Genomic DNA, 24,688 nt, shown 5'->3' with positions numbered 1-24,688 from the left:
TTTGTCTACATCACTTCCTGTGCAGTCTAGGGTGGGACTTAGAGAGTTCACTGTGGATTTCACTTCTGGGTCAAAACATCTGGATGAGGTTTCACAGGGGTGGGCTGACATTCCCCTCACTGTCCTAAAGTTTACACAAGTGAACATCCTAGTGATCATGTCTTAAAGGGTGAAATCCCACCCACCACTGTGTACTCACATTTTATTCCTACTCTTCCATATATCCCATTTGTCAGGTTAATACCAAAATACAAGTTCCTTTTATTGCTAACCTGTTTTTCCTACCAGATGTTGCCTGGTGTTACTCTCAGGCCTCACTAGAATGATATAGCACTTTGGAAAGAAGATACAGCTGAGCAGACCGGCACTGGAGCTCAAGATGGCAAACACCTCCACGGCCACCATGTACTTCCCGCGTGTGCTCAGGTACGCGGGGATGAAGGAGATCCACACACTGACAAACACCAGCATACTGAAGGTGATCAGCTTGGCCTCGTTGAAGCTTCCGGGGAGATTCCTTGAGAGAAAGGCCACTATAAAGCTGACTGTGGCCAGGAGGCCCATGTATCCCAGCATGCAGTAGAAGAAGATGGCGTCCCCTTCATTACACTCAAAGATTATCTTCTCATTGTAGGACTTCATGTTGAGTTCTGGAAATGGAGGAGACTTCACCAGCCAAGCAGCACAGATGACAGTCTGGACCAGGGAACAGAAGAACACGATGCAGATTGGGGTCTTTGATCCCAGCCACTTCCTCGCAGAGCTGCACGGATTAGTGGCCTTGAAGGCAAGAACAACAAGAACAGTCTTAGCAAGAACACAGGAGACACTGATGGAAAAAATTACCCCAAACAAAGTTTGTCGTAACATGCAGGTGAGAGTCCTGGGACTGCTGATAAAGAGGAAAGAACAGAGGAAGCAGAATATGAGTGCAAGGAGGAGCACGTAACTGAGGCCTCGGTTGTTGCCTTTAACAACAGGAGTGTGTCGGTACTTGATAAAGACTCCCAGGACAGAAGCAGTGAAGAACGTCAGGAGGATGGCAGAGGAGGTGAGAGTCTGTCCCAGGGGTTCATCGTATCTTAGATACTCAGTCATTTTCTGAATGCATTGATCACGACCGCTGTTGGGCCACTGATTCTCAGGGCATTTGAAGCAGGTGATGGTGTCTGAAAAAAAATATGTAGGTTAAGCTTGAGGTAAGGGAAAGTTCAGAATGTATTATGGTATTGCAGTTATCCAAATGAGCATAAAAGAGGAGAAAATGTGCTTTTTGGTGAACTTTAACTCCCCCCAGCTCCTACTTGTCTCTTGCTAGTGCCAGGACACATCTTCTGAAGCAACATTCATTCATTCATCTATGATAAATAATGGCTCTTCAATCATTTCCGGGACCACTGCATTCCCCATTACTTGCCCCACTGCTTGCTCCGTAAATCTTAGTCTGCTTCTTTTTGCTCAACTTCTTTCACTTAAACCACTTCTTCCTCATTGACTGTCGCCTTTTCACTACTTGCATCTATTGCTTTTAACCACATTGCAGCATCCTCCATACTTCTTGCAATTTGGATTGTTTCTTTTGAATTTAAATCTCTTGCCAATAACCTATCTTTGGCCTGTTTATTATTTGTACAGTGTACAGTTTGGTCTCAAATCAAACAGTCAGCTAGATCCTGAAATTGACACATAATGGCTAATATATCTTCATCTTCTGTTTAAACATGAGAAAAGAACTTATTACTTTCAAAAGCAACATTCACCTTGGGTATGAAATGTTTATTAAGCATTAATAGTGACATGTCATTAACATTTGCAGCTTCCGCCTCCCAGCCTCTTGTCTCTCCCCCGCCCCTATTTCATGGCAGACGCACTGCTTGCACGCCAAAGGTGCGCCAAAGGCAAGCTCGCCTGTGCCACTCTGCAACCCAACCACGACCAGCACAGCACAGCTGCCCTCCTCGCACTCAACCCCAGAAGAAACAGCGACTGTCAACAGGCCACACCAAACAATACCCACGGCCAGTTCTTCTGCTGCCACTAATGTCAGAACTTCACCACCACCCCGGTTGCCAACACTGCCAATGCCAACACCGCCGGCACCCTAATATGCATCCTCCTCAATGTGGGCTCCATACATGCCATGGAGATCTGGAACCTACTCGACTCTCTCGCCCAACATCACTTTTTTTACAGAAACCTGGATAAACGCCTCCCCCCAACATCAACAATCCTTGGTACCCATGACTACAGACCCCATGACCCCCAGGGCCCTTTCGCTACAACCATCACTGACCTCATCGCACCCCACACCATCTCCTCGATAAAATACATTCTATTCGGAGACCTGAACTTCCACCTCGACAACCCCAGCGACCCCAACTCCACCAACCTTGCGAACATCGGCCTCAGACAACTCATCACCACACCAACTCACAGTGCAGGACACACCAGCGACCCCATGTTCACAAGAGGAAACAGCATCCACTAAAGGCACACAACAAATCCCCATGGACTGACCACCACTGCGTACACTTCATCGTCGACAAACCCAAGGCACCCGAACCAACCCCACACCCACCGCGAAGGAACTAGAGCAAAGTCACCAACGAGCAACTTAACTCCACTCTAACCTGAGACAACCACACTACGGCATCCAACGCCAACCTCGCAGCCAGAGAATACCACACTTGGATTGCCAACGGCACAGACAAGCTTGCCCCGACACGTAACCCAAACCAACAGCACCCCAGTAGAGCCACCTGGTTCACCATTGAGCTCCAAAAATCCAGCTGCACCTGCATATGCCTGGAGAAGAACTGGAGAAACAGCAAAACACAGGGAAACTACACCACCTAGAAGGACGCCATGACGGACTACCACCAACGAATCAGAATCACCAAGAGGACCTTCATCCAAAACAAAATATTTGCCAACTCCAGCAGCTCAAAGGAACTTTTCAGAGTCATCCGGGAATTCACCAACACCCGCAGTGATACCACAGACATCACCCTGTCCCAAGATCTGTGCAACAAGCTCACATCCTACTTCCACATGAAGATCAAAAACCTCTATGACAACTTTGTCCATCTACACAGCCGACCTGCTCTCCAGCCCCACCAGCCAGCCCACCATCTCCTCCTGGGCACCGCACACAACCGACAAAACTGCCTCGACCATTAAAGGCATCCACTCGGGGGCCCCCACTGGCCCCTGCTCTCCACATATCTACCACAGAGCCGCCACCTCCATTGACCCCAAACTGCAGCGCACCATCAACACCACCTTTGAAAATGGCACTTTCCCAGATTATTTGAAACGTGCAGATGTCAGGCCCCTGCTCAAGAAGCCCTCAGCTGATCCCACAGACCTATAGAACTGCGGGCCCATCTCGCTTCTCCGCTTTGCTGCCAAAGTCGCAGAGAAAACAGTAAAGGAGGAACTGACGAGATTAATCTAAGGCAATGCCATCCTTGACCCATCTGAATCCAGCTTCCAAAGCAACCACAATACCGAGACCGCCTTACTTGCCGCCACAGATGATACCTGCACAGTCTTCGACCAAGGCCACACCGCGGCCCTAATTCTATTCGACCTATCAGCGGCGTCCAACACTGTCTCACATCGCACACTTGTGGCCAGACTTCACGACGCTGTCATACAAGGCCTGCCCTCGACTGGGTCCGATCTTTCCTCACTGGCAGAAACCAAAGGATCAAATTCCGCCTTTCCTCTCTGACCCCACGGAAATCATCTGGGGAGTCCCACAGGGATCATCACTTAGCCCGACCATCTTCAACATCTACATGGCCTCGCTCGCCGCCATCGTCCGACAATATGGCCTCAATATTGTAACCTACGCTGACGACACCCAGCTCATCCTCTCGCTCACCAAGGACCCCACCACAGCCAGACTGAATTTCAAGAGGGGAATACAGGACATCACAGCCTGGATGACCAACATCTTCCTCAAACTCAACTCTGAAAAGACAGAAGTCCTCGTCCTCGGAACCACTCCTTCAGCACGGGCCCACTGCTCTCTCCAGCCCACAGACCATGTCAGAATCCTCTGCATTGTATTCGATTCATCCCTCTCCATGAACCAACAGGTCAACGCCAAGGCATCCAGCTGCTTCAACACCCTCTGCATCCTCCATAAGACGTACTCATCACCAGCAGGTTGGACTATGGAAACACACTCTATGCCGGCATAAACAAGTCCCTACTCTGCAAACTCCAGACTATACAGAACACCTCCATCAGACGCGTCCTCGGCATCCCCCGACAAGAGCAAATCAGCCAACACCTACAAGGGCTCCACTGCCTGCCTGTGGAGAAGAGAGTCATCTTCAAGATTCTCACTCACACCTACAAATGCCTACATAACACCGGACCCAAATACCTCAACGCAGAGTCACCCTCCATGTACCCCAAAAAAAACCTCAGATCAGCCAACCTCGTCCTTGCCATAACCCGGCGCATCTACAGAGCCAGAGCAGGAGGTAGATCCTCCTCTCACATTGCAGCCAGGCCCTGGAATGAGCTCCCGACAAACATCAGATGCGCCCCCTCCCTGACACCTTCAGGAAGACTCTCAAGACCTGACTCTTCAGCTGAACAGCAATGCAGACCCCTCCCAGCGCCTTGAGACCCTAACGGGTGAGTAGCGCGCCTAGAAATCCCTGATTGATTGATTGATTGATTAACCATCTTTGACACCCAGTGACACTTAAGGAAGTTCATCATACAATCTCTTCCCTTCTGCCCACAAGTGATGTAAAAGAATAGCCTGCTTTCTTACTGGTCCGTATTAGTCACCTCCAATTGTCAACATATTTTTCTACCTTTTCTGTGGGAGTGCTGGTTCTCCAGGTGTTGGCAGAAAGGTGAGTGGAGCCAACATACTTTGCTAAGGAATCCTGTAAAAATGATAGCAATACAATAAACTAAAATAAATTGCTAAGATAAATAACCAACACAATAAGTTAATAATTAGCTAACATAACAGTTTAAAATAATAATACTCCTTCAGGTTATTAAAGTCCCTTCTTTGTTTCCTTTCCTATTAAACACAAGTATTCAGCATGAGGTAGGTCTATGTTTATTTCAACAGCTTTTGATAGTCCTTCCTTTATTGTTCAGCCCATTCTTGAAGTAGGAGTGAGGACCAGATCAACAACAGGAGCTCTACACATTATCTCAGTAAGCTCTTTCAAGTGATTAAAACTTGACACCAATTTGTTGTTTTTAGCAAATGCAGTGTGTGGTACCCACAAGTGAGATGACTGGGCTACAATATTGCTCTGTAGCTCTCGTGAGCCTGGGGCTGGCATGCACAACTAATGACCCAGTACACGCTGAGCTGCAGCCTCTCACTTTGGCGGGTGAGCCTGAGGCTGGTCCTCGTTTGTGGATCCCAGCGCTCGAGGGCCTCACACTCAAGCCTTGTTCATATTTAGAGTTTTACATGTTTTCTAAATTATTAGAGATATTCAAGTAAGTACTGTGTTTGAAGGTAAGTAGTTTACCTTGTGTTGCCTAGACTAGAGTGGGAATAGTTAATCTTACCCCTCCGAAGTCTAATACTTTCCCTACTGTTGCACAGACTGGAGTGGGAATAGTAAATGTCACCTCTCCGAAGCTAAATGCTTTCCCTACTGTTACAGAGACTGGAGTAGGAATAGTAAATGTAACCCCCTCGAAGTCTAGCACTTTCCCTACTGTTGCACAGACTAGAGTGGGAATGCTAAATCTTATATCTTCAACATCCAATGCTTTCCCTACTGTTGTACAGACTGGAATGGAAATAGTAAATTTAAACTGTCTGAAGTCCAACGCTTTACCCAATGTTGGTTAGACTGGAGTGGAAATAGTACATTTAACCCTTCCAAAATCCAACGCTTTCCCTACTGTTGCAGAGACTGAAGTCGGAAAATATTTAACATATTTAATCCCTCCCAAGTCCTAAAATCTCATTACTGTTGCATTAACTGGAGTGGGAATACAATATTTATAATTCCCAGGCTCCAATACATTTCCTAATATTTTGTTTATATCTTTATTTCTTTTTAAATGTTTAAATTATTTTTTGTAAATCTGTTGAATAGTTTTTTTTTATTTTAATATTTTGGTAATTTAATGTTTTGAAATTGAATTTATAATATTTTTCTGACATTTATGTATATATTTTTTTTCACAAAAAAAAACAAAGGTTACAGGGACATTCAAGTTAGGGTCGGACTAAACACATACAAAACCATAGAAGTTCAGCAGTTATACTTACCTCAGTTAACTATAATGTATGCTCCTGCAATGCACTGCCTATGACCTCACATATTACATCCCTAATGACATGGTCAGTAGGATCACTAATGACATCTCAAATGACATCATTGATGACATCACTGAAAATGCCATCCAGTGATTGTGATTGTTTTCTAAATTTTTCTGAGTTTTAAACATGTATATTAAGGTATCACAAAAGTTGAATTTGTTTAGTTTGTATACTACTAATGAGCGATTCTACTTAGTTTGAAACCTCGACTATGTGAGTGTCTATACTACTAACGAGTGATTCAATTTTAAAACCTAGATTAAGTGAGTGTCTGTGTAACTGTGTATCTCTGTGTGAATGGGTGTGTAATGGTGAATGGTGGCCTGAGTGGTTATGCAAGAGACTGTCTAAACGAGTGAATCGTTGTGTGGGTTTTTGTATGGGTGAGCAAGTAGCTGTGTGAGTGGCTGTATGAGTAAGTAAGTGGCTGAGTGGGTTGCTGTATGGGTGAGCAAGTAGCTGTAAGTGGTGAATGAGATAGTGCATGAGTGGCAGTATGGGTGAGTGAGCCGGTACATCAGTACCTGTATGGGTGAATGTGAGGGTACATGAGTGGCTGTATTGGTGCATGAAAGGATGTGTAAGTGGGTGTATGGGAGAATGAGTGAGTATGTGAGTGGCTGTATGGGTAAATAAGTGAGTCTGAGAGAGTCTCTATGGGAGACTACGTGGTTATCTCAGTGATGTATATGTGACTGAGTACATGTGTTAGTATCTTTATGAGTAAGTGAGTGGGTGTGTGAGTATTTGTATGGGTGAGTAACGGGTTGTGTGAATGCCTGTATGAGTGAGCAAATAGGTGTATGGGTTTGTGAATGGGTATTTGAGGGGTTATGTGAGTGGGTGTATGAGATGTTGCATGGGCGTGTGAGTGGGTGTATGAGATGTTGCATGGGGGTGTCAGTGGGTGTATGAGTGGTTTGTGAATGATGCCATCAGTGATGTCATCAGTGATCTCACTGACCATGTCATGGTTGATGTAATATGAGGTCATAAGCAGTGCATCACAGGGGCATACGTTATAGTTAGCTCAGGCAACCATAATTGCTAAATTTCTTTTGTTTTGTACGAGTACATCTAAACCTAACTATAACATCACTGTAATCTCCTTTCCGTGAATTTCTAAGGTTTACAAGAAAGATCTATTTCCTAACTATAAAGTCCCTGTAACCTTTGCTTGTTTGTGTGAATTTCTGTTTTTTAATGTTATTTCCTAACTGTAACCTTTAACGTTTGAGAGTGAGTGAGTTCATGAGTGTCTCAGAGGGTCTGTGAGTGTCGCAATTGGTGTGAGTGGGCGCGTGAGTGTCTGAGTGGGTGTGAGTGGGCGCGTGAGTGTCTGAGTTGGTCTGTGAGTAGGCGCATGAGTGTCTGAGTGGGTGTGAGTGGGTGCATGAGTGTCTGAGTGGGTGTGAGTAGGCGCATGAGTGTCTGAGTGGGTGTGAGTGGCCGCGTGAGTGTCTGAGTGGGTGTGAGTGGGTGCATGAGTGTCTGAGTGGGTGTGAGTGGCCGCGTGAGTGTCTGAGTGGGTGTGAGTAGGCGCATGCGTGTCTGAGTGGGTGTGAGTGGGTGCGTGAGTGCTTGAGTTGCTACTGCTCATTTTCTGACTTTTTCTGCTCACTTATAAAGTTCATTTTGGCTCTTTCAGCTTTTTTCTGACCGTTATTTTTCCTCTTTCTGATAGGCCTGGGCGGAGGTCGCAGAGTTTCACTCTGTGGAATTACGCAAATTTACCGAAAAACTCTGCCAAATTTCCCAGAGCTCCATGAGCAGAAAGAGTATTGCGCCGTCACCCCTAATTAAGTTCACTTGGTTGCTGAGAGTAGGTAGAGGCCAAGAACCCCTCCTGTTACCACCAGTAAGTCCCCCACAGTGGGGTTGCTGACAACTCGTTGGAGGCCCCTCCTTCTTTCTCAACCACTTTGCAAACATGCCTCCAGGCGCACTATTGGTTGGGGATGAAGTCCCCTCGACTGCTGAGGGTCCTTGGGGGGGCAAATAACTCCTATTATTGCCAGCAGTAAGTCCCCCACAGTGGGATTTCTGAGACCTTGTTGGAGGCCCCTCCCCTTTTCTCAACCACTCTGCAAACACCGCTCCTGGCGCACTGCCCTTTCTGGACCAGTTTGCAAATGTGCCTCTTGGCACCCTACTGGTTGGGGGATGAAGTTTCCTTGGCTGCTTAGGGTCCATGTGGGACAAAAACCCCATTGTTTCCACCAGTAAGTCCCCCACAACAGGATTGCTGGGATCTCATCAGAGGCCCTGTCCCTTTCTCAACCATTTTGCAAATTCAGCTCCTTGCACAATATTGGTTGGGAGATGAAGTCCCCTAGGCAAATGAGGGTCCCTGGGAGCCAAGAACCCCCATTGTTGCCACCAGTATGTCCCCCAGAGTTGGACTGCTAATATCTCATCAGATGGCCTGCCCCCTTTCTCAACCACTGTACACATTTCAAAATTAGTACAACAGTTGCTTTAGCAGCTTTGTTGAAAGTTTCGGGGTGATTCGTCAAACTAGGGCCAAGAAAATGTGGGGTTCCAAAACTGGAATGCCCCATGCAATTTTCCTTAGGGATTTTAGACACGACTACAGCCCAAACTGCTGAACGAAATTACACCAAATTTGGCAGAAATGTTCCAGAAAGCAAAATGTTTGTGAATTGGTGGAAATCTGTTCATTGGTTTCCAAGATATTAAAATAAAAACAGATTTGTATATCCAGGGACCTCTATCCCCATGCGGAAATCTGATTGGCTGCCAGCACTTCAGTCCCCAATAAAGTTAGAAAAAAGAAAAGGGGGCAGGATAGGAATACCCTGATCGCTTAGTTCTCTTCATGTGGCCCTGGGGCAAAAAAACATTTGAAAAAAAAGTGCAGTCTTCTGTGCTTGTTTTCAAAAAGCCCCCACGTGGGCCAGTCCCGGGGGCATGCACAAACATTGAACAAAATAAACGAGGGGGCTCAAGGGGCCCCCCTCCTGTGGCTCATTTTAGCCCCAGGGACCACCATCCCCTGGGCCTTTATTTTAGTTTGGGAGTCGGCCATGCAGACTCCATTTATTGGGCTTATTGAGCTCCGAGGGCTACCACCTCCCTCTCATTCTTGACATTGCCAGGACCAAAACAAAGGGATGAGAGGGATTGGATCAGGTGGGAGGGTTGTGATATCGGCATGTTTTGAGCGCAAGAAGTAAGCTGTTGCTGGTTGGGAAGAAGGGAGGGGTATGGGTGAATTTTTAACAACAGCAAAAGACTATTTGGGTATAAAATATTGAAAGATTTGAGCATAAAGCAAAATATGTGTGTTCCAAATGTCACTGTATTAATTGTTGGTTGTTCTCTATTGATTGTAGTGACCCCTGAAGAAGTGCTTTCATTATCAGTTATATGGCTGCGGGGAGGGGAGAAAAATAAAAGCGGACAGAGAATTCCTTTGTGAAACGGCTGCAACCATCATTGAATCACTGTGTTTGAGAAACGATGCACAACGCCGCCCGACCTCTGGGTTGTGGGCTTACAGGCTGTGTTAAACGGGTTGCAGTGGTTTTGGGAAGTTGATGACAGGGAGACATTGAATAACTGTTTGAAACCTGTATTTCATAAGTCTGCAATAAAATCTGTTTAAAAAAAAAAAGAAGTGCCTTCATGCACGAAATGCATTGGGTTTTTAGAAAATAAACGCTGCCGTGAATGAAATATTCTTTAGTCGTGGTCTTTCTCAGAGGTCGGGATGGATGCAGTGAGAACACAAGAAACTTGGGAAATAGCATTTTCACTCCGCGTGTGGAGTTTAAGCAATGTCAAGAATGAGAATAATGAGCAAAATAAGAGATGATAAAAATTGAAACAGAAAGGAGTACATTTATAAAGATGTCGCCTAGGATGGCACAATATTGCAGTGCGTTTGGCTGGGGTGAGATGTCGCCCCAAAACAACGATGTTTGGTTCAAGAGTGCTTTTTGGGCACTGCACTTTAACCAGGATGCAGGCAGAGACAGCAAACATTGAGAAAGTCCTTATAAACTTAAAGAAAAAGTGTGCATCCTGTCACTACACACACTGGGTGGGACATGGCATCAAGGTAGACATTGCTGGGCAGCAGCAGTTGGGTTTCCGGGGCTGAAAGCGGCCGGGGGGTGGGGGGGGGCCCATGGCCTCTCTTCCCCATTAAGTCTTGGTTGGTTCTGTGGGAATAGGGTCTTTGGGGCCTTCCTGGCTCTGATGCTCCTTCAAACCTCAACGGGAAGCACTTATAAATTTAAACGTAGCAGTTGTCCTAGTTGAAGCTCCACCTCTGCTAACGACAAATGATCCTAACGCAATTCCATATTCAATAAGGATCTGAAATGCTTTGTGGACGTGAATGCATCATTGATCTATTGGAGCACGATCTGTAGTGAGTGTGATGAGTGGGTCCTTTGACGTCTTTGAGAGCAGAGTCCATGGTTCTCCCTTTAAATTGCGATGCATATGCAAATGTGCAAATCACTTGAAAGCTTCATCATTTGGCCTGTCCGCCTTAGTAGTATGCAAAGGTCTTCCTGCCTTTTGCCAGGATGATGGACAGCTTAACAAATGGCTCCGCAGCAGGTTTGCCGCAGAATTGGGTGAGGCGTTCTTGATGCTGAGGAATCTGAGAACATCTCCACCAATCAGAATATCACTTATTTCATATAGTTAAGAAGAAAACCCCTTTTGGTGACGATTTACTTCTTTGAAGTCTCATTGTCTTCTTTATAGGAGGATTCACATTACCCCATATTTCTGAATAAAGATGCACGGGGGACACTCCGTTGCAAAAACAGACACGAGGTCACAGGTGACATTTTCTTTTTCCCCCTTTATGTAACTGTAGTGTGGAAAACATGCTGGACAGTTACTCAAGGAGGTTGAACTTAGTAAATAACCAGTACAAAGTACTCAACTTGGATAGATATTTTGTGCAACTCTTCTTGGATAAAGGGGCAGGTGTGGTTCTATTTTGGGCCCAGTCACTCACACAGCTACTGGCACACCCATAGAGGTACTCTGACACCCACTTATACACCAACTGACACACCCACTCAGATCCGATACTGATACAGTCCCACTCAGACACTCACACACCCAATCACAGACTCACTCACACACCCACTCACAGACTTACTCAGACACTCATATGCAATCGTAGACCCACTCAGACACTCATGCAGCCACTCATAGATGCACTCAGACACTCATGCAGCCACTCATAGATGCACTCAGACACCCACATATACACCAACTGACACACCCACTCAGATCAGATACTGATACCGTCCCACTCAGACACTCACACACCCAATCACAGACTCACTCACACACCCACTCACAGACTTACTCAGACACTCATTTGCACTCATAGACCCACTCAGACACTCATGCAGCCACTCATAGGTGCACTCAGACACCCACATATACACCTACTGACACACCCACTCAGAGCAGATACTGATACCGTCCCACTCAGACACTCACACACCCAATCACAGACTCACTCACACACCCACTCACAGACTTACTCAGACACTCATTTGCACTCATAGACCCACTCAGACACTCATGCAGCCACTCATAGGTGCACTCAGACACCCACATATACACCAACTGACACACCCACTCAGATCAGATACTGATACCGTCCCACTCAGACACTCACACACCCAATCACAGACTCACTCACACACCCACTCACAGACTTACTCAGACACTCATTTGCACTCATAGACCCACTCAGACACTCATGCAGCCACTCATAGGTGCACTCAGACACCCACATATACACCTACTGACACACCCACTCAGAGCAGATACTGATACCGTCCCACTCAGACACTCACACACCCAATCACAGACTCACTCACACACCCACTCACAGACTTACTCAGACACTCATTTGTACTCATAGACCCACTCAGACACTCATGCAGCCACTCATAGGTGCACTCAGACACCCACATATACACCTACTGACACACCCACTCAGAGCAGATACTGATACCGTCCCACTCAGACACTCACACACCCAATCACAGACTCACTCACACACCCACTCACAGACTTACTCAGACACTCATTTGCACTCATAGACCCACTCAGACACTCATGCAGCCACTCATAGGTGCACTCAGACACCCACATATACACCAACTGACACACCCACTCAGATCAGATACTGATACCGTCCCACTCAGACACTCACACACCCAATCACAGACTCACTCACACACCCACTCACAGACTTACTCAGACACTCATTTGCACTCATAGACCCACTCAGACACTCATGCAGCCACTCATAGGTGCACTCAGACACCCACATATACACCAACTGACACACCCACTCAGATCAGATACTGATACCGTCCCACTCAGACACTCACACACCCAATCACAGACTCACTCACACACCCACTCACAGACTTACTCAGACACTCATTTGCACTCATAGACCCACTCAGACACTCATGCAGCCACTCATAGGTGCACTCAGACACCCACATATACACCAACTGACACACCCACTCAGATCAGATACTGATACCGTCCCACTCAGACACTCACACACCCAATCACAGACTCACTCACACACCCACTCACAGACTTACTCAGACACTCATATGCACTCGTAGACCCACTCAGACACTCATGCAGCCACTCATAGATGCACTCAGACACTCATGCAGCCACTCATAGATGCACTCAGACACCCACATATACACCAACTGACACACCCACTCAGATCAGATACTGATACCGTCCCACTCAGACACTCACACACCCAATCACAGACTCACTCACACACCCACTCACAGACTTACTCAGACACTCATTTGCACTCATAGACCCACTCAGACACTCATGCAGCCACTCATAGATGCACTCAGACATTCTCATACCCACTCACAAACCTACACAGACACTCATGCATCCATTCACAGAACAGCTTAGATACTCATGCAGCCACTTACAGACCCATTCAGACATGTGCACCCACTCAGCGGCCCACTCAGACACTCATACACCTACTCCTACTCACAGATCCACTCATACTCTCACCCCAATCACAGACCTACTCAGAAACTCATTCACTGACTCACAGACCCACTCAGATACTCAGAGACCCACTCAGACACTCATATACCTACTCCTACTCACAGATCCACTCATACTCTCACCCCAATCACAGACCTACTCAGAAACTCATTCACTGACTCACAGACCCACTCAGATACTCAGAGACCCACTCAGACACTCATATACCTACTCCTACTCACAGATCCACTCATACTCTCACCCCAATCACAGACCTACTCAGAAACTCATTCACCGACTCACAGACCACTCAGATACTCACAGACCCACTCAGATACTCACATACCCACTCAGATACTCAGAGACCCACTCAGATACTCACATACCCACTCAAAGACCTACTCAGAGACGCATGCACCAACTCACAGTCAGTCAGACGCTCATGCACTCACAAACCTACTCAGACACTCTCATACCCACTCACAGACCTAATTGAGACACTCATGCACTCACAAACCTACTCAGACACTCACAAACCTCCTCACAGACCCATACAGCCAGTCACACATCCACTCATTGACCAATCCAGCCACTCACACTCTCAAAGGTTACAGATTACAGTTAGCAAATCAAATATAAATAACCTTAAAAATTCACACAAAATAACAAAGGTTACAGGGGCGTTATGGTTAGGAATTAACATTAAAAAAAACCTTACAAATTCACTGAAAAGAACAAAGGTTACAGGTACTTTATAGTTAGGCTCAGATTCCACTCATACAAAACCAGTGAAAATCAACTGTTATAGTTAGCTAAGCTAACTATAACTTACACCTGTAATGTACTGATTATGAACTCCATATTACATCACTGATGTCATCTCAAATGACATCTCTGATGACATCATCCACTGAAACACTCATGCTTCCACTCACAGGCCCACACAACCCCTCATATACCCACCCATACATCCATACAACAGTTCAGACCCCCCCCATTAATCCATAGAGACACTCAAGCACCTACCCACTAACCCATACAGCCACTCACTCATCCATACAGCCACTCACACACACACTCAAACCTTTAGATCCACTCACATATGCAGACACTCATCCGTACAGGCACTAACACACTCACTCACCAATGCAGCCACTGACTTACCCATTCACTCATCCATACAGGAAATTAGACAACCTTTCACTCACCTACACAGACATGCACACACCCAGTCTCACACCCATAAAACCACCCATACACCTGTCTTACAAACCTATACAACTACTCACACGTCAGCTCACACTCACTCAACCACTCAATCAATCAATCAGGATAGTCAACGTCCCCCGCCGCAGCCACATCACCCCTCACCTGAGAGACCTACACTGGCTCCCCATCAACAAGAGGATCACCTTCAAGCTCCTCATCCACGCACACAAAGCACTCCACAACGCCGGACCAGCCAACCTGAACAGCAGACTCAGCTTCTACACCCCCACCCGCCAGCTCCGCTCCACCAGCCACGCCCTCGCCGCTGTCCCCTGCATCCAACGAACGACCTCCGGTGGCAGATCCTTCTCCTACCTCGCCACCAAGACCTGGAACAGCCTCCCTACCCACATACGGCAGACCCAAGACCTACTCGCCTTCAGAAGATTCCTCAAGACCTGGCTCTTCGAGCAGTAGCAGCACACTCTGTCCCCTCCTCAGCGCCTTGAGACCCCTCGCGAGTAAGTAGCGCGCTCTACAAGTACTATGATTGATTGATTGGCAGAGAAACAGCAATAGGAGATGGATAGAGAACTTAGGTAAATAATAGCCAGGCCACCCTCCCTTATTCATAGATCTTTCTCGGCGATAGATTGAGTGACCTGTGAAAATCCTTCCAGTGGGATCAGGGACAGATGTAGAGTTGGCCCTGCTTTCCGTGATGAATACCAGAAAGGGTTTATGAGTTTCAATGACTGAGTACATTTCTGTGTTGTGCTTGATCAGCAATCTAGTGTTGAACAATGCACATTGAAGATGACGGCCTGAGGGGAGAGAATAAATAGAGATTCATGGGTCTTTTTGTGGAACAGAAATAGGAGCAAGTGGACCTAAGGAGAGATTACAGTGAGGACCAGTAACCAGGCCAGTCAGATATACGTTGGAGATCTCTACACTAATTGGAGATTGGCACCTACAGTTATGGCGTAGAGCTAGAGGTGCTTCACTGGTGTGTATCTGAGTTGGTTCAGGACCTGGGAGTGGATTGGTGCAGACGGGCTTGCCTCTGGCACGCTGGCAGTGCACCCACTGCCCATACACGCTTCTCTGCTGTAGAAATGGATGGGGGTGTATTAAGGGGTGCTGCTTGCTGCTCTCTGCAATGCCAAAATCCGATCAAGAAAGTGGGTCAAATTAAAATCAAACTGTGATCCAGCAACCCCTGGGATCGAGAGCAGGCACCCCTCACTGGCGTTTCCTACTGGTAAAGCAAATGAAGATAAATTATAATGAGAAAGGTTAAAACATACAAAGAAATAAAGGGCCTCAGCCCTTTCCAGTTTGGTGTGTGGTGCACCGAGAGGGGTTGCGGTTACAAGTGAAATCTGAGTCCAACTCTAATGTCTCTGTAACCTTTGTTTGATTCCGTAAATATATATATATATATTTGTGGTGAGCAGATCTAGAGTGTCGCTGGTGTTGAGAGTGCTCAATACAGCAGCTGCTTTCCACCTAAACTTGAGAACTACCCAGAGTTCTCTGCTTCTTTTTTGCATAATTTATGTGCCACTCTGTGCCTGAAAGGCTATTGTTTTTACTTATACTGGGTTCTCCCTTGTGTCTGGACGACACTATACCTCTCTGAAGAGCTCTAAGTAGAGTGAAACACTGTCAGGGGTTGCTTTTACTCTTTTCAGGTTGGCGTGGTTGGTATTTTACTAATTCAAAGCTGTAATACTGTGCCTGGAGTGGTATTTGTTTTTTTTCATTTTATAGCTCAGCATGGACAGCACTATGCTTAAAGACTTTGATAGAAAAGCAGACATTTGAGGTGAGCAGATCTAGAGTGTCACTGGTGTTGAGAGTGCTCTATGCAGGAGCTGATTTAAACCTAAACTTGAGAAATACTCAGAGTTCTCTGCTTCTTTTTTGCATAATTTATGCATCACTCTATGCCTGAAAGGGTATTGTTGTGCTTTATATTTATAAATGTATGTATATAAAGATATATCAATGGCATTCCTGCCCTCCTTCTCTTTTCTGAAAGCAGGCACCGGCACCATGGGACGATGAAGTATTATTTATTCACAGTAGAAAGTAACACAGGACTTCCACCGTGTTCATGTATATATACACATACACCCACATATATGTAGATAATGTGCTTTTTATAGTAGTAGAGTTTATCTCCAGAGGTGTCGACAGAGCAGAGAGATTACTTTAAGAGGAGGTGATAGAGCAGGGACTTTATCTGACCTTTATCGGATTGCCTCCTTGATATTGTCAGATCCAGGACCTGTAATTTGACCTTGAGGTGTGTACCAAGCATGCCACCATAGTACAGAGAGCACTACTGTTTGTGTTCTGGCATTAAGGGAAGGTGGCAGCAAACCCGGTTGTTGAATAATAGCGTGACCAGACTTTTTAATCTGTGCTTGTTGTGCGGCCTGGAGACTCTCTTGTGCATACATTGTGCTGTTATGTGCATGCCAAGAACCTTGCACTGCCGTGCACCTGTGTAGTGCTTGTAGCACGTCTACAGGTTTGTGGCTAGATGTGTGAGTGACCCTGAACACTGAAGCCAGTAGGATCCATTTTGAATGCCCCCGGTTTGACAGCACAAGATGGAGGCTGCAGACTGTTCACTCAGACAGCTGAAGTCAATCAATCATTCAAACATTCATAAAGCACAGCAAATCACCCATGAGGGTCTCAAGGCGCTGGAGATAAGTAGTGCCTGCATTCCTGTGGCAGGAGGTAGAAGATCCAAATACTTAAGTGTGGACGATGGAGGCGGTGCAAAGTTTGAAATTCCATGAGGACTTTTGCTGGTGAGGGTGCTGCTGGTTATTTCTTCTTGAGCTCCATCAATTGCTGATGGCAGGGGAGAGGGGTGGCATGCAGCTTCTGTTGTGCAAGGTGAGGGTGTTTTTAGGTCGGGCCTTTTCTTTTGTTTGTCTCTGACCGCTACTTCAGGGATGCTACATGCATCCGTGTGCAGAAACCTAACACTTCATTTGTTTGTGTTTGGGGTGCTCCACTTTGGAGAAAGTTCCATTTGTGCAGCTGTGAGAAGCAGCAGAGTACACAAATGCTGTTTGTGAAGCACAGCTGGAAAGAACACTTGAAGAGAGAACAACCTAAGTCAAACGGAGACAGGAACTCGCCACAGACTGGTTCCAAAACAGAGAATAAGGGCCAGTGCAATTCCCAAGGGTACAAGGGAGAAGAAGAGACGGAAGGGGATCCAAATACCTTCTCTAGAACCCAAACCACCCACCTACAAGACCAGAGAAGATAGTGCTCTGTAGAGTTCTTCAAGGGTTGTTGCATGCCCTCGTCTAGTGTCTGCCTGACAGACAGTCTTCCAAAGGTGAGGAAACATGACGTGAAGTCTGCACTTCCTGCTGCAGGAGCTAAGGGGCCTCCTCAAGGGACCAGAACCCTGCCTGCCTGCTGAGTTCCACCTGGGCCTGCAGGAGGAGAAATGTGTCATGTTGCAGTGTCGTCTAGTTTCCGCTCTACGGTAGGAGCTGCGCTTTTGTGGACAGCACAAACGCTGGGATGGTGCCAGACTGATTCCAAGCAACCCCTCGGGATATGTTGTCCTATAGGCCAGCTCCCTCACAGTGCCAACATAAGCACCCTGAACCTAGGCAGGTAGCAAATGGTTCTGGCAACCACTAAACATGACAACCTTCATCCCCCAGGAATTGTGGTAACAGATCTAGAGCCCGTTTGCTCAATCACTCGTGCTCTCTTTCTCTCAGAGAAATATACACGGAATACAGAGTGGGCGTTTTCAATATTTATTGAATCAATACGATTCTTGTATAAAATATAAGTGCTGCAAGGATCAATAGCCATAATAAACCGTTCTACCATTGTGTAAAACAATGTATATAAGCAAGCATACAAGACAATATAGAAATCTGGCGTACTCCCACTATACGTCTCCACACCTAAGAGTCTAGGACGTGTGTGTTCTGCCAAACATCCCCTTCCTAAGATCCGACTCCCGCTACCTGCAGGGAAAGAATGTAGGACACTGTCATGGTCACAAATCCGACATCCTTTGCCAGGGGATCAGCAAGCAGCTGGGCTGAGTGTGGTCAACGTGTGGTGACCTAGCAATATCAGCAGGCGCTCCTCTGCCTAAACCCAGAAATGTTTGTTTATTTATAACAGAAAGCATCCTTGTCCTGGGCCGAGTTTCTAGTCAGGCCGCCATCGTTTATGTGCTATAGATAGCCGTGTGGCCGCATGGATGAAAACAATCACATTTGACCAATGTATGTATAGACCTTGTACGTGAAGTTCAAGCTATCGTGATAGGGTTCTTGGGAAGTAGATTCTGTAAGCAATTATAGTTTCTTGGAAACCAATCCACACTGTCACAGATGCAAATGTGTGCCAAAAGCCGGTATGTGAAAGAGAAGGCAACTTAGGAAAATCGTATGCGTGCATAAATGGCAGCATTGTTCTCTAGGTCTAACCAGGACACGTGACAGCGGGGCAGTGCGCAATCACGTGGAAGCAGGTGACCTAAGAGAGACCTCTGCTGTCAATGGTCTCCATGAGGCAATGGCTGCTACTGCCATGGGACAACTTTGGCCCCAAGAGGGCTGCAACTAGTTGTTTTGGCCCTGCTGGGGCGTGCACCTGCTGTGCAGTAACATCAGCATGACTTGGACTGCATGGTCATGGTTATGTCAGTCACTAGGAGATGCTCTTTGGGTCCATTTGCTTATGCAGCTGCACCGTTAAGACTGACTCAGGCAGCCATGCACTCAGAGGTAAGGCCATGCCTGGCTTATGCAGTCCCTGGGAATGTGTTTCCAATTGAGGAAAGCAAGTAGAATGAAGAACAGGAAGCTGCTTTCGAACCCAACGTGCTAAATTGTTGTAGATGTCACAAGGAGAGGCATTACAAGAATAATTGTCAGGTGAAAGACCCTGTACCAGCTGTACGCATAATTCAAATGTATTGACTGTGCTGAAAAGACCAGAGTGGGCCCTCGTGTAAATGTAAATGTATGTAAATGTATTGCGACTTATATAGCGCACGTATCACCCGAAGGTATCAAGGCGCTTGCTTAGGGAACCCGTCCTGGTATTCCCCTGTGAGATACCCCGGCAGGGTATCCACAAGGTGAACGCCAGGCATCCCGCCGCGAGGGGCCGTAGTAGAGATTAAGCAAGCTATTGCCCAGAGTCGCAGAGTGTGACCCCGTGAGTCGAGTAGGCACCGGAGCGAGAATTGTCGAGTACGTGGAATTTTTTAGCCCGAGACCCGCCGAGGCGGGGAATCAAACCCTGGTCCACGGCCGATCTCAGCATCCGGGTCTGCCGCCTCTAACCACTGAGCCACGCTTCTCGTGCACTCAACCTAGTAGCCATGACATTTGGGTAAAGGGCCAGAGGCCCTTAAGCACATCCATCCAAACACCATAGTGTTTGTGTAAGAAGCTAGTATCAATGGGAGGAAAGGTTCTGCCTCGAGAGATACAGGTGCTTGAAGGACCATGGTTGAAATGAAGTGTCTTAAATCTGAGGTGAGTCTCTCTGGTGGCAATGGGACAGGCTTGCTGGCAAGTCAGGAGGAAATGTTTGCCTGAGTTGAAGTGGAAATCAATGGCAAATGAGCCAAAGTGCATGCAAGGGTGACGGAGATCCCTTAGGCAATGACAATGAACTGCTCGCTGCAGGTTTAGTACCAGAAACAGAATCCTACATAGCTTGCACTATCTCAACTGTGTTCTATTCTATTCTAGTCAGATTTATGAAGCGCATGGGTGCCCCAATAGGGTTTCCTAGTGCTAGCAGATAAAAGAACTGAATGAATCAGAGGCTAGAAGAGCCAGGCCTATCTCATCTTCCTAAACTTTTCATAGGAGTTGCATAAGCAAAGATTTAGTGGGAGGAAATTCCATAATTTCAGACCTAGAAAAGCAAACAACCACCATCCCTGTCTAGCCAATCTTACTTTTGGAATGATTGGCAGATTGTAATTACTGAACTGAATGTTGTAATTTTATTGTTATATCTTAGCATGCCATTCCCCCCTTTTACCTTTCCTTATTAGGTCAACCCCCAGTTTGTAGACAGTTTAGAATCCTTAGGACGAAGGTGACTTAAAAAATGGTGCAGATTAACAATTCAACCAAGGAACTGTTTTGAGGCATCTATTTGATAGAAATAAATCTTCTTCAGATGTCCTAGAGTGGACACTTTACTACAGTTATTTGGCGACGAGGATGGGATGTTGTGTTAGGGGACAGCCTGGTGCCTCCACCCCTATCTCTGCTGGATCTAGTGCTCAGTTTTCTTTGTGACGCTTTTTTGGTTTACAGACCTGTGGAGGTGACTTCTCCTCAGGAAAAACCTTGATTAGGCTGTTTCACCATTTTATCTTCAGAGATTTAGGTGCATATTGACAATGGAAGTGACAGATCGTGGCGTTTGCAACCTTGACTTAACCCTGCGCTCTGCCACTTCTGAAACCCAGGGCTGCACCATATTTACAAATCACCCTGGGTTTGCCCTGCACTGATGCCAATTGAGCCGCCTAGTGTCAGTGCAGACATCCGTGCACCATAGTGCAAGGGTGTCTATGCTGCAGGGGAAGATTGTTTATGTACAGGACGTGTCCCTTCATACACATAAACAATCTGAAATGACAGTTTGAAACTTCTATGTGTGCTGCTTAATGCAGCACACATAGAAGTTGCAAAACACAATTTTTTAATGATTGTTTATGTGCAAGAAGGGACACCTTGTTCGCAATGGCAGAAAAAAACACAATGTCACTGTGGTGGCGCTTGGGGCTTGTAAAGATGCCCCTTAGTTTCTATAGGAAACTATAGTGATATTCTGCTTTTGTTCGTGTTATCCTGCACAAGTGGAAGGAGGGGCTGTGTTTTTCTGGAAACCCACTTCCAATCCTGGTGAAAGGAACTTGCAGAAGGCAGTGCCTGTCAGATGTGTGGTGACGAGGGGCTTGAGTTAGATCTCGGGTATCGTAGGATATAATGGGATTTATATTTCAGCAGATGGGATATCTATCACCTCTTTCACCAAGTAACCCGCCCGCCGAGCTCTAAATCAGGCCCTGACTCTGCACCTCTGGTTTTGTGCGGATCATCATTTCAGCCTGGAAGCCTGTTTTTCCGTCATTTACCTGGTCCCATGTGCCTGTAGGCGCCTGACTTCTAAACTCAGAGGTCTTTCTGTGAAGTAAGTCTGCATTCACCCAGCTCCAGACCTGATCTTTGGCTGCTGCCTGTGTGGGGGTTTTGAGGGGTTCTCTCCTGCTGAGTTACAAGTTTCCCTCAATTAACCTTCATGAAGATCGAAGCAGAGAAGGAGAAGAGAAGGATTTCAAGCGCCCTCTATGTTTCACATTCACTGGTACTGTGAAACTCTGTGCTACTCTGAAAATCCAGGGCCATGGTTTATGGTACACGCTCCATTTCCATTCTCTATCTCCCAAAGGCATGGGTTTTCTAGTTTATACCGTGCAAATAGGTAGGGCAAACACCCTATAACCCCTAAATATGTAAAGGAAAGGATCCTCCACAAAACAGTGAGCCAAGGTCCTATGCACACGTCTAACAATTGTTAATGAGAGTTCTTAAAGTCATTTGAGCAAAAGGATCAATAAAGTCCAAGTGGATCAGTTCTTTGTCTTTTATTTCATGTGACATCCGTAAGCAACCAGCCAACACGTGTTTCGTCACAATGAGAAGTATCCCATGACTTCTTCAGGGCTGTACTTCATATGTGATTTTCCTTCTACATTCACTTTGCCTGTGATAATTCCGACCCGGCTGGTCAAATGAGTAAGCGTCTATTTCTCGGGATATGCATTTAATACCTGAAACTGATTATTAGAAAGTAAAGAAGTTATAAAGCACAACACTGACCTGTGCCATTGCTGACCTCTCCTTGTGAACAGGGAACACAATCGAAGCAGCACGCGGGCTCCCCCTCTCTGGCAGCTTTTCTGTGCCCGGGAGGGCAACTCTCACTGCAGACAGAGAATGGAACCTGTGGGAAGAGCAAAAATAAACTATTAATGGACGACAGAGCACGGAACATGTAGGAGGAGCAAAAAGATACTATTAATGGACGACAGAGTGCTGGACATGTAAGAGGAGCAAAAAGGAACTATTAATGGACGACAGAGAACGGAAACTGCTGGAAAAGCAAAAAAAACTATTAATGGAAGACAGAGCACAGAACAAGTAGGAGGAGCAAAAAGAAAGTAATTATGGAAGACAGAGCACCGAACATGTAGGAGGAGCAAAAAGAAAGTAATAATATAAGACAGAGTTCTGAACATGTAGGAAGAGCAAAAAGAAACTATTAATGGACGACAGAGCACCGAACATGTAGGAGGAGCAAAAAGAAAGTAATAATGGACGACAGAGCACCGAACATGTAGGAAGAGCAAAAAGAAAGTAGTAAAGGAAGACAAAGAACGGAACCTGCAGGAAAAGCAAAAAAAACTATTAATGGATACAGAGCACGGAACAAGTAGGAGGAGCAAAAAGAAACTATTAATGGACGACAGAGCACGGAACATGTATGAGGAGCATCAAGAAACTATTAATGGACGACAGAGCACAGAACATGTAAGAGGAGCAAAAAGAAAGTAATAATGGAAGACAGAGCACGGAACATGTAGGAGGAGCAAAAAGAAAGTAATAATGGAAGACAGAGCACCGAACATGTAGGAGGAGCAAAAAGAAAATAATAATGGACGACAGAGCACCGAACATGTAGGAGGAGCAACAAGAAACTATTAATGGACGACAGAGCACCGAACATGTAGGAGGAGCAAAAAGAAAGTAATAATGGAAGACAGAGCACGGAACATGTAGGAGGAGCAAAAAGAAAGTAATGATGGAAGACAGAGCACCGAACATGTAGGAGGAGCAAAAAGAAAGTAATAATGGAAGAAAGAGCACCGAACATGTAGGAGGAGCAAAAAGAAAGTAATAATGGAAGACAGAGCACGAACATGTAGGAGGAGCAAAAAGAAAGTAATAATGGAAGACAGAGCACGAACATGTAGGAGAAGCAAAAAGAAAGTAATAATATAAGACAGAGTGCTGAACATGTAGGAGGAGCAAAAAGAAACTATTAATGGAAGACAGAGCACGGAACATGTAGGAGGAGCAAAAAGAAAGTAATAATGGAAGACAGAGCACAGAACATGTAGGAGGAGCAAAAAGAAAGTAATAATGGAAGACAGAGCACGAACATGTAGGAGGAGCAAAAAGAAAGTAATAATGGAAGACAGAGCACGAACATGTAGGAGGAGCAAAAAGAAAGTAATAATGGAAGACAGAGCACCGAACATGTAGGAGGAACAAAAAGAAAGTAATAATGGAAGACAGAGCACGAACATGTAGGAGGAACAAAAAGAAAGTAATAATGGAAGACAGAGTGCTGAACATGTAGGTGGAGCAAAAAGAAACTATTAACGGACGACAGAGCACCGAACATGTAGGAGGAGCAAAACAGAAAGTAATAATGGAAGACAGAGCACGGAACATGTAGGAGGAGCAAAAAGAAAGTAATAATAGAAGACAGAGTGCTGAACATGTAGGTAGAGCAAAAATAAACTATTAATGGACGACAGAGCACCGAACATGTAGGAGGAGCAAAAAGAAAGTAATATTGGAAGACAGAGCACGGAACCTGCAGGAAAAGCAAACAAAAACTATTAATGGAAGACAGTGTGTTGAACCTGTAGTGGGGGAAAAGAAAAACTAACAATGGAAGACAGAGTGCAGAACCTGCAGTAGTAAAACTTAACCATTAATGGAGGACCAAGCGCGGGACCTGCAGGAGGCGAAAAAATAAACTAATAATGAAGAAATTGCATGGATCTTGGAGGTGGAGCAAAAATAAACTATTATTAGAAGTCGAAGCATGGAACCTGCACAAGGAGCACAACATGGAACGTGCTGGAGGAGCAGAGTGAATATACGAATGGAAAGAGACCGTATAGAAACTGCAGACAAAGGGCCTGAGTTTGAGTTTGGCGGACAGGTTACTCCGTCACAAATGTGTCCACCGTAT

General features: G+C 45.9%; 1 protein-coding gene across 1 annotated transcript in view; it reads right to left on the bottom strand.

Annotated features, from left to right (window-relative positions):
- Positions 1 to 267: 267 nt before the first annotated feature.
- Positions 268 to 24,688, bottom strand: part of LOC144774148 (extracellular calcium-sensing receptor-like) — a 129,614-nt gene continuing 105,193 nt past the window's right edge. The window contains exons 5-6 of the mRNA XM_078659167.1: positions 22,522 to 22,645; positions 268 to 1,169 (exon numbers count right to left, since the gene is read on the bottom strand). Of these exons, the coding sequence (XP_078515293.1) occupies positions 268 to 1,169; positions 22,522 to 22,645 (1,026 nt within the window). The remainder of the gene's footprint in view (positions 1,170 to 22,521; positions 22,646 to 24,688) is intronic.

This window comes from Lissotriton helveticus, chromosome 8 (assembly GCF_964261635.1).
Source record: "Lissotriton helveticus chromosome 8, aLisHel1.1, whole genome shotgun sequence".
Taxonomy (NCBI): Eukaryota; Metazoa; Chordata; class Amphibia; order Caudata; family Salamandridae; genus Lissotriton; species Lissotriton helveticus.
This window is presented reverse-complemented; position numbering and strand designations above follow the sequence as displayed.